At 41.4% G+C, this 11,888-nt stretch overlaps 1 protein-coding gene across 1 annotated transcript in view; it reads right to left on the bottom strand.

Moving 5' to 3' along the window:
* Window positions 1-930: 930 nt before the first annotated feature.
* The window catches only part of il13ra1b (IL-13 receptor-alpha-1-b precursor), a 15,642-nt gene continuing 4,684 nt past the window's right edge, over window positions 931-11,888 (bottom strand). Inside the window, 7 exon segments of the mRNA NM_001246338.1 lie at window positions 931-1,228; window positions 1,397-1,478; window positions 1,617-1,719; window positions 2,526-2,670; window positions 3,225-3,358; window positions 3,517-3,692; window positions 10,444-10,543. Of these exon segments, the coding sequence (NP_001233267.1) occupies window positions 1,127-1,228; window positions 1,397-1,478; window positions 1,617-1,719; window positions 2,526-2,670; window positions 3,225-3,358; window positions 3,517-3,692; window positions 10,444-10,543 (842 nt within the window). The 3' untranslated portion in view covers window positions 931-1,126.

Raw genomic sequence — 11,888 nt, 5'->3', positions numbered from 1 at the left:
TGGTTTCCATGTGTTTCATGCCATTATTATGAGCTGTCCTCCCCACAGCAGCCCCCACTACATTATACTGTACATTTTACAATATACACACACACAACCTGTACCACCTATTCTACACATAGCTATTATGTACACAGAAGCTCTCTCTTTAATAGCAAGAGATGTGGTAGATAAACTGCAGTAGGTTGACAAGCTAGCTCACTTTGGCATATAGCCTCTTGCCTTCGCTATGTATTGTCTAGCACCTCTCACTACGAGATCATGTTATTGTAGTCTCCCTGTAATCAAATTCATTAAAGGAATACTCAAAAACAATTTCTTAGTGTTGTTGCGTTTTGCATCAAGGAAAGTTTTTGCTCTAGTGAATGTGCTTTCTTGAAAAAGGCTGATATAGCACATTTTGGGGGGAGATTTTATTATGGTGAACTAATGGAAAAAAATAATACAAAATCGTTTTTTTAGTGTAGTATTCCTTTAAAGCGCCTGCCAAGATGTCTGGACTTATGGCACATATAGTAAACTCATTCTACAGAGGATCCCTGGTTCCAGTCCTTTGTAGGTGTCCCCTAAATCACTACATTATGAACAGGGTTGATTAGTCAGATAAAGCCTGCAATGCTGCCTGGGCATATCTTTGGGCACTGCCTACTAATGTTCCATTTGGTCGAGGAGTGAGGGTTATGAGCCCAGCTCCTCGTTTCCTGCACTGGCTTTCTGATAACGTCTGACCTATGACCCCAAGCCGTGGGATGCAAGAGGTTCATGAGAACAGTTGATAGTATCTTCCTAAACAAACACACTCACACACACACACACCCCCACATACATACATACATAACTCAGAACAATACAGGAGTCATTGCGTCAACGCCTCAAAACAGTCCTAGGAAAAACACAGGAAAAGGAGTCTATCCTCGACAGTCCATACTCCACACGCTCTCCGTCTGTGTCCAACTTGCTAAAGTGGTCCATCGACTGCAGAGCTCCAAGTCCTGGAATTCTTCAGCAATGCAACTGGGGTCCACCTTAAAATGGCTTGCTCCGAGTGTTGGTCAATAACACTGAAGTCATACCAGATGTATCTGTCTGTACTGTGGTAATCACAACTGGGTCTGTGTGTAGCCTCTCAGGGGTCAGGCTGCATCAAGAGAAGAGTAGAGTCTTTCTCTAGGCTGATCTTACATTCCATCTCCTCCACTGCAGGGACATAGAGATTCCCTACGAAGCTCTGGAAGGCAGGGAATAGGGGGGGGGGGGGGGGGGGTGTTAGTTAGTGTGTGAGGGTCATGAAAGAATTGTAATGTTAGCATTTCTAATAAGTGAAGTCCTATAACATCAGCTAGCCCCTTACTGTTAGACCACTGCTAATAACACAAGAGGCTGTTGCTGTTCTCACCTTCTGTTCCTTATTGCTGTTCAGCATGTCCTTCAAAATCAAGGAGGGCTGTGGAATTTTGGGGAAAAGCTTCTCTCTGTGCCTGGAAAAGAACCAAAGAGGCCACAATTACAACCCTAATCACCAAAATGGAAATTGCTTAAGTGAAAACACAAGATGGCATTCTCTTTAGACAACCCCCAAAGACAGAATGTAGACCCCATGATGTAGGTTGACTTACTTCATGAAACAACAAAGACACAGGAGGATGAATAGGCCAACTGCAGCTGGAATGAGGATGGCAAATACAGTCATCAACCAATCAAAATTAAGATCCTCCACACCTGAAAGGAACACAAGCAAAACGTCAGTGACTGGGTCTATTTCGAAGCATGTCTATAAGATTAGAAGTCTATCACATTTAGCCAACAGTACACAATTCTATTATAATGTCATACTTAAGCAACAAGGCATGAGGGGGTGTGGTATATGGCCAATATACCACAGCTAAGGGCACTTACGCACGACACAATGTGCCAACCTCTTACGCGACTGCTACTCTGTTTATCGTATATGCATAGTCACTTTAACCATATCTACATGTACATACTACCTCAATCAGCCCGACTAACTGGTGTCTGTATGTAGCCTCACTGCTGTTATAGCCTCGCTACTGTATATAGCCTCGCCACTTAATTTTTTACTGTTGTTTTTATTTCTTTACTTACCCATTGTTCACCTAATACCTTTTTTGCCTTGTTGGTTAGAGCCTGTAAGTAAGCATTTCAACGTTGTATTCGGCGCACATGACAAATAAGCTTTGATTTGCCTGGATACAGCCTTTAGCATATTGGCCATATACCACAACCACCCCAAGGTGCATAATTGTTATTATAAACTGGCTACCAACGTAATTAGAGGAATAAAAAGACATGTTGTGTCATACCTGTGGTATACGGTCTGATCAGCATTCAGGGCTCGAATCACCCAGTTTATAATATTTTCATAGACTAATGGTATAATATACACTTTTTTTATTCATCCTCCATTTCATTTGATACAGGGAAAGTTTAAACTATTTCAATGTTAACATAATTATATCACTGACTGTGTCCTGACAGAGTGTGGAGAAAGAAAGTGGAGTAAGTACCATAAAGTTCAACATCGCTCCAGTCGCTCCCTCCTGCGCCACATGACTTCTTATAGACTGCTTTAACCTGGACTCTGTATTGGCATCTCAGGTCGTACGGCACGTACACGGCTACATTATCATATTTGTATTGTATTTCCTTACTCTGGAGGAAACACACACACACAAACATTGACTGGAACTCCGATAATGGTACCATTTCATTAAAACACGCAAGGACACACACACACACACGGGCCTTTAGGTCAGTAAAAGCAGTGTAAACATGTTTCAGTGACTAAATCTGTATTTGTATTGGTGTAATTCAGATTAGTAGCCCATCTTATGGTGACAATACCAGAACGCCCAACCCTTCATCTGACCTATATACTGTCTGTAGCCAGATGAACAAATAAACGTAGGTCTCGTTATCGGTTAATGAGTCATTCAGCATTATTACATCCACAGGTTTTGAACATCAGGTCTCTGTTGCAAAATAGATTTTATCTCAGTGGGACTAGTCTGTCCAACAATGGCCAAGTGAACCATAATTAACCAAAGGTTAAATTCAATATGAAACTATTGAAAACTCTTCTGGGAAGTGCAACAGACGAAAACGTCGGCACTCACCAGGTTGTCATTGTAAATTCAAATTTGTTCAGAACTAGCTTGGATAAATAAAAAGGTTATATGAAATATATCCACACATCCATGGCTTACCAGAGACTCTCGACACATGCTGTAGTTTAAGATGTAAACCCAGCAGTGATGAGCGGCTAAGTCCGGAGGGTCCCAGCTCAGAAGGAGATCCTTCCCTTCCTCTGTGATCTTAACCCTAGGGGCCGGGGGCTTGACTGAAGAGAATCGGACATAAAGTAGACTATTAGATAAATGAGAGTATTGGCAATATCAACAATATTGAATATTACTTGAGAGTTGGGTAGTATCATGCAATTACTGATTAGTTGGTAAACATGCATTTCTAACTGTTAAAAAAAGTTGTTACTCTTACCATAATGTACAGGACACACCCGGAAGGTTTTCTGTACAGACAAACCATTGAGAGTTCCATTAAAGAGGAAGTAGACGTCATGTTCAAGGAAGTCCCCTCTCAGGCGACATCCTATCTTCTCACTAGCTCTGGGCTTGTAGTCACTGCATGCTGTTTTGTGGGATTCACCAGGGTACCTGAAACATTAGGGATGAGAATGTGTCACTGCTCAGCTAACACTTACATCTAGGTTGGGATCAGTGCCATTGCTTGTCAGTTGAATTGATAGGTGAACCTTTGCACTCCTGAAGCTTAATAACATCTAAGATGGGTATGATATGTAGGAGAAACAAAATATGAAGTGAATTGGTAGAAGAAGCCTTGGCAACGGTCTCTAGGCCTATGTGACCATTGGCAATTCATGTTTCACTTGCAAATATTCAGTGTGCCAGGAGTTATTTTACCAGTTCAGTCTGCAGTGGCATGTACTAATGGATGCCTAATGTACCAATACATTTTTTTCCCCCATCTCTTTGGGTTTCATAATTGTCCTTCAATTCACAAGAGGTTGAATGTACACTACATGACCAAAAGTATGTGTACGCCTTCTCGTCAAACATCTAATTTCAAAATCATGTGCATTAATATGGAGTTCTGGGAAGGCTTTCCACTAGATGTTGGAGCATTAGGAGCAAGTCCCCGCAGCATTCAGCCACAAGAACATTAGTGAGGTAGGGCACTGATGTTTGGCAATTAGACCTTGCTTGGCAATTAGTAATCCAAAAGTTGTTTGATGGGGTTAAGGTCAGGGCTTTGTGCAGGCCAGTCAAGATCTTCACCTATCTCAACAAACCATTTTCCTTGTGCACGGGGGCATTGTCATGCTGAAACAGGAAAGGGCCTTCTCCAAACTGTTCCCACAAAGTTGGAAGCACAGAATCATCTAGAACGTCATTGAATGCTGTAGAGTTAAGATTTCCCTTCACTGGAACGAAGGGGATAGCCCAAACCATGAAAAACAGCCCCAGACCTTTATTTCTCTTCCACCACACTTTACAGTTGGCACTATGCATTCGGGCAAGTAGTGTTCTCCGCCAAACCCAGATTAGTTCGCCGGACTGCCAGATGGTGAAGCGTGATTTATCACTCCAGAGAACGCGTTTCCACTGCTCCAGAGTCCAATTGCGGTGAGCTTTACACCACTCCAGCCGACGCTTGGCATTTGCGCATGGTGAACTTAGGCTTGTGTGCGGCTCCACGGAAACCAGTTTCATGAAGCTCCAGATGAAAAGTTATTGTGCTGACGTTGCTTCCAGAGGCAGTTTGGAACTCAGTAGTAAGTGTTGCAAGCGAGGACAGACGATGTTTACGTGCTACACGCTTTAGCAATCGGTGGTCCCGTTCTGTGAGCTTGTGTGGCCTACCACTTAATGGTTGAGCCATTGTTGCTCCTAGACGGTTCCACTTCTCAATAACATCACTTATAGTTGACCGGGGCAGCTCTAGCAGGGCAGAAATTTGATGAACTGTCTTGTTGGAAAGGTGGCATCCTATGATGGTGCCACGTTGAAAATCACTGAGCTCTTCAGCAAGGCTATTCTACTTCCAGTATTTGTCTATGGTAATCGCATGGCTGTCTGCTCCATTTTATACACCTGTCAACAACGGCTGTGGCTGAAATAGCCGAAGTCACTAATTTTAAGGGGTGTCCACATACTTTTGTGTATCTCACCAGGCAGAAAGCGAGCAAATAGCACCTCTATGTCACTGTATGTTAAGGCCATCTATCTGATGCTGACTGGTCCAAAAGAGAATGACATTGTTACTGCCTGTAGCATTTAACGCAAGGGAAGCCAGCGAGCATTTGGCCTCCCTTGATAAAAATATCAAATAATAGCCAATCAGCCTTGAGCAAAACTGAGTGAGCTCAACTGTGAATGGTCCTGGCACACCAAAACACAGGTGACAAGGGAAACCAGTTTTGATTTGGCATCACTCCTATCAAGTCACATTGAGAGCATACGTCATTGACAGAAACTTGAATTGTTGCTTCTCATTGTGTTTTCTTTCGGTGGCTAGCTAGCTAAAATAGTCTCGTTCCTAAATTATCCATGGATGGAGATTTGGACTTGTGTTTTTACTTAATTCTCAATGATTATAATGGCGATTCTGATCCAACCATAAATTGGATCAGACAATGGAAGTTCAAAATGTATCTAGATGTAGAAGGCTAATGTTGAATTTTGGCCCATTCCACCTGACAGAGCTAGTGTAACAGTCAGTTTAGTAAGCCTCCTTGCTCGCACACGCTTTTTCAGTTCTGCACACAAATTTTCTATAGGATTGAGTTCAGAGCTATGTGATGGCCACTCCAATACATTTAATTTATACGCATAGAGTCCCCTCCCTCTATATGAAAATAACTCCCTTTGACCTTTCTCCACCATTATCTTGCCGTCTCAGTTCTTGCTTGTTAACGCCCACATCTGACAGCTGTCTAAGTTATAATGGTGGCGGGGCCCTGATCATATGTGTTCTATTCCTTATATGTCCATTCTGTCTCAGCATTTCAAAGTGGACAGTCTAGATACTGCAAATAATGGAAATGTAATCATTGGCATGAGTTTTGCTCCCACACAAGCAGAAAGAGGCACTGAGTTTGAAGATAGGCTAATTGACATCATTTGAGTACCTGTGGATGTATTTCAAGGCCTATCAGAAGCTTCTAAAGCCATGACATCATTTTCTGGAATTTTCCAAGCTGTTTAAAAGGCACAGTCAACTTAGGGTATGTAAACTTCTGACCCACTGGAATTGTGATACAGTGAATTATAAGTGAAATAATATGTCTGTAAACAATTGTTGGATAAACTACTTGTGTAATGCACCAAGTAGATGTCCTAACCAACTTGCCAAAACTATAGTTTGTTAACAAGATATTTGTAGAGTGGTTGAAAAACTAGTTTTAATGACACCAACCTAAGTGTATGTAAATGTCCGACTTCAACTCTATATACGGGGCAACTTTCATTGTCCCCCCCCAGTTTTGTCATTGGAATGTGTAACAAAACGAGGCAACAATGTGCTTTAGCACCATGCGGACATCTCCGAGTGGTTGGGTGGGCTGTATGGAGTGTTTATCCGACTGGATAAAACTAAAGTTGCGCCTCCGCATATATATCTCAGCAAAATAGCAACATCCCTTTTTCTTGACCCTGTCGTTCATAGATAATTCGTAAAAATCCAAATAAATAGATCTTCATTGTAAAGGGTTTAAACACTATTTCCCTTGCTTGTTCAATGAACCATAAACATGCACCTGTGGAACGGTCGTTAAGACATGTCGTGGCTGAATCAGAATTAGTTAGGTAACATTGATAAGCATTATTATATAAATAAAACATCTTATGTGAGATATTTGTCATTAGGATGTCTTCTTTTGGATAATACTGTTGGCAGTTGCATTTTCCTCTCTCTTCTCCAGGGCTTAATCACTAGGGGCCCAGAGAGGGGAGAGGTCGGACTTGTCTTCATATGTCAATGTATCTGTTAAACCATGTGATGCTTTGAAGAATATCATAAGGGGAGGACAGAATGGAGGCTTGTCTTCTTATGGGAATGTGTCTAACTATTGTATGTCCCCTCTGAGGTTGCCCTTATCTTGATCTAGCATATGACCTAAGAGGCTCACTGTCTCAGTGAGCTTGTCCAGGAGGGATTGTATTTGAGATGGGGGTATCTAGAATTGACAACTGATATGCCATTGGATGAGGTAATGGTTTCGTAATATGAAGTACCAAGATCGAGAAGTAGAACCTTGTCTAAGAGAGCAAACTGAACGATAATTTATAGCTAATGCTGTCTGGCTATGGGATACTCCTCTCTCAAGTAAAGTCTTCCTTTGTAATGCTCCTAAGATCTGTGTTTCGTCATGCGAGTTGAGATGGGTGTGTCTTGATACTAAGAATAGTTTTGTAAGCACTCAGATAATTAATTTATAGACACTGAATTGATCTGAGAGTCACAGGGCTTTGGTGAAGGTCATAATTAAAGATGGACTTTATAATACAGTGCAATACAATACATTACTAAACATTGAGAGAGCAAAACACAAGTCAGAGTTATACAGTGCCTTGCGAAAGTATTCGGCCCCCTTGAACTTTGCAACCTTTTGCCACATTTCAGGCTTCAAACATAAAGATATAAAACTGTATTTTTTTGTGAAGAATCAACAACAAGTGGGACACAATCATGAAGTGGAACGACATTTATTGGATATTTCAAACTTTTTTAACAAATCAAAAACTGAAAAATTGGGCGTGCAAAATTATTCAGCCCCTTTACTTTCAGTTTTATATCTTTATGTTTGAAGCCTGAAATGTGGCAAAAGGTTGCAAAGTTCAAGGGGGCCGAATACTTTCGCAAGGCACTGTATAACTCTGACTTGTGTTTTGCTCTCTCAATGTTTAGTAATACAGGAAATTACCACGACAGACACTAACAGCTTACAGACGGTAGGCAATTAAGGTCACAGTTATGAAAACTTAGGACACTAGAGGCCTTTCTACTGACTCTGAAAAACAACAAAAGAAAGATGCCCAGGGTCCCTGCTCATCTGCGTGAACATGCCTTAGGCATGCTGCAAGTAAGCATGAGGACTGCAGATGTGTCTAGGGCAATAAATTGCAATGTCCGGACTGTGAGACGCCTAAGACAGCACTACAGGAAGGACAGCGGATGGTCCTCGCAGTGGCAGACCACGTGTAACAATACCTGCACTGGACCGATACATCCGAACATCATACCTGCGGGACAGGTACAGGATGGCAACAACCATTGCCCGAGTTAAACCAGGAACGCACAATCCCTCCATCAGTGCTCAGACTGTCCGCAATAGACAGAGGCTGGACTGAGGGCTGGGAGGCCTGTTGTCTGTTGAGGACCTGCCTTACATCACCAGCAATAACGTTGTCTATGGGCACAAACCCTCCGTCCCTGGACCAGAAAGGACTGGCAAAAAGTGCTCTTCACCTACGAGTCGTAGCTTGATGGTCGGTTGATGGTCGGATTCGCAAAGGTTTCCCTTTGTTCAGTTTATGTCTCAGTTGTTGAATCTATACAAATATTTACACATGTTAAGTTTGCCGAAAATAAAACGCAGTTGACAGTGAGAGGCCATTTCTTTTTTTGCCAAGTTTATATATAGTGGGGCAAAAAAGTATTTAGTCAGCCACCAATTGTGCATGTTCTCCCAATTAAAAAGATGAGGCCTGTAATTTTCATCATAGGTACACTTCAACTATGACAGACAAAATGAGAAGAAAAAAAATCCAGAAAATCACATTGTAGGATTTTTTATGAATTTATTTGCAAATTACGGTGGAAAATAAGTATTTAATCACCTACAAACAAGCAAGATTTCAGGCTCTCACAGACCTGTAACTTCTTTAGGAGGCTCCTCTGTCCTCCACTCGTTACCTGTATTAATGGCACCTGTTTGAACTTGTTATCAGTATAAAAGACACCTGTCCACAACCTCAAACAGTCACACTCCAAACTCCACTATGGCCAAGACCAAAGAGCCGTCAAAGGACACCAGAAACAAAATTGTAGACCTGCACCAGGCTGGGAAGACTGAATCTGCAATAGGTAAGCAGCTTGGTTTGAAGAAATCAACTGTGGGAGCAATTATTAGGAAATGGAAGACATACAAGACCACTGATAATCTCCCTCGATCTGGGGCTCCACGTAAGATCTCACCCCGTGGGGTCAAAATGATCACAAGAACGGTGAGCAAAAATCCCAGAACCACACGGGGGGACCTAGTGAATGACCTGCAGAGAGCTGGGACCAAAGTAACAAAGCCTACCATCAGTAACACAGTACACAGCCAGGGACTCAGATCCTGCAGTGCCAGACGTGTCCCCCTGCTTAATTACGCCAGTACATGTCCAGGCCCGTCTGAAGTTAGCTAGAGAGCATTTGGATGATCCAGAAGAAGATTGGGAGAATGTCATATGGTCAGATGAAACCAAAATATAACTTTTTGGTAAAAACTCAACTCGTTGTGTTTGGAGGACAAAGAATGCTTAGTTGCATCCAAAGAACACCATACCTACTGTGAAGCATGGGGGTGGAAACATCATGCTTTGGGGCTGTTTTTCTGCAAAGGGACCAGGACGACTGATCCGTGTAAAGGAAAGAATGAATGAGGCCATGTATCGTGAGATTTTGAGTGAAAACCTCCTTCCATCAGCAAGGGCAATGAAGATGAAACGTGGCTGGGTCTTTCAGCATGACAATGATCCCAAACACACCGCCCGGGCAACGAAGGAGTGGCTTCGTAAGAAGCATTTCAAGGTCCTGGAGTGGCCTAGCCAGTCTCCAGATCTCAACCCCATAGAAAATCTTTGAAAGTCCGTGTTGCCCAGCAACAGCCCCAAAACATCACTGCTCTAGTGGAGATCTGCATGGAGGAATGGGCCAAAATACCAGCAACAGTGTGTGAAAACCTTGAAGACTTACAGACTTCATTGCCAACAAAGGGTATATAACAAAGTACTTAGATAAACTTTAGTTATTGACCAAATACTTATTTTCCACCATAATTTGCAAATAAATTCATAAAAAAATCCTACAATGTGATTTTCTGGATTTTTTCTCATTTTTGTCTGTCATAGTTGAAGTGTACCTATGATGAAAATGACAGGCCTCATCATTTTAAGTGGGAGAACTTGCACAATTGGTGGCTGACTAAATACTTTTTTGCCCCACTGTAAATGGTCGCACGGCATATGAACTAACAGGTTATAGAGAACACAATTATCACAACACAAGTTGAAAATATTTTTTTTCTGGCTTCCCCAGTAATTTAACCCACACACCTTTACTGTCAGTCCGTTGCTTTGAGTAGGGAGTGATTAGGAATTGAAGTAAAATAGTTCTCACCAGTAGTAGAGCTGGAGGTCATCTGCAGTCTGATTGGCTGGAAGCCAGCTGCAGTTCATGGCCTTAGAGGAGTAGAGGGAACACTGGAAGTTCTTCAACTCTGAGAGAGCGAAACAAAACATTGCCATGAGTCTAGACTACAAAAATAGAATCTGACAAAGACTGACGAGGATCTGAATGTTGTCCTGATTATTCTTTCAAACATTAATCATTTCTATACTCAAATGTTCATTTGAAACTCGTAAAACAAGATTAATAGCAGCACATTGTTTGTATTGTAGACTGTGTCCTTATCGACTGCTGGATGAAGTTCAGAAGAGTTTACTAATCCCATTTCATCAAGGGGCAAATCCTAATTTCCACAGGAGAAGTGAAAACTAAGTTAGAATTCACCCCACAGTGATTGTTACCTACCTGTGGGTTTAGTGATAGATGTGGACAGGTTTGCTTATGGTTCTCTCTGCAGTTTATGGGGTTTGTTTGCACCACAATAATATGTTTTGTTATAGTTCACCTAAATTCACCTAATTTCAGTTTATATTAGAAATTTAGCATCCAGGAAAACATGGAGCAATTTCTACATAGCGCACCTTTAATTGTGATTTATCAGGGGGTGCTGCAGCACCCTCAGCACCCCCACTTCCCGTGGCTATGCACAATTATTATGCTTTATAAATTAGGCTACATCAAAAAATAATTAGGTCTGTCAAATGATTAAGATCGTTAATCGCAGGATTTGCTTCCGAATTTGCCCAAATTCAGGCTGTATCACATCCGGTAGTGATTGGGAGGCCCAAAGGTCAGCACACAATTGGCCCAGCGTCGTCCAGGTTTGGCTGGGGTAGGCCGTCATTTTACGATGTAATTTAACTCTTTTTTTTATACAAAAAACATTGCAAGAATATTGAAGTCTTGTCTAAAGTAAGCAAAATTTGGTAAATTGAAAAAGCACACTAACCTCAATGTCAACTTGTTTTTAGTTTAAATTGTTTTTAGCTGTAGCTATAGATTATGTATTTGGGAGGTTTTCTGTGTATTTTGAACGCGTTCAGACACCGAAATAGTTACGATAAAAATGTTTTGGGCAAAAAGTGAACTCTACTTAACTGATTCTCTCCGACAGCCCTAAAATTAACATACCTAATCATATTAGGCTATGTCCAGCGGTGGGGAAAAGTATCGAACTGTGATACTTGAGCAACAGTATACACACACACCTTAATTGATATTTACTCAAGTAAAAGTCACCCAGTAAAATAGTACTTGAGTAAAAGTCAAAGTATTTGGTTCTAAATATATTTAAGTATCAAAATTAAATGTAATTTAAGTATCAAAAGTATAAATAATTTCAAATTCCTTATATTAAGCAAAGCAGATGGCACGATTTTCTTGTTTAACCTCTCTTGGGTAGGGGGCAGTATTTTGACGTCCGGATGAAAAGCGTG

This window comes from Oncorhynchus mykiss, chromosome 9 (genome assembly GCF_057628025.1).
Source record: "Oncorhynchus mykiss isolate SJ-2025 chromosome 9, ASM5762802v1, whole genome shotgun sequence".
Lineage (NCBI taxonomy): Eukaryota > Metazoa > Chordata > Actinopteri > Salmoniformes > Salmonidae > Oncorhynchus > Oncorhynchus mykiss.
This window is presented reverse-complemented; position numbering and strand designations above follow the sequence as displayed.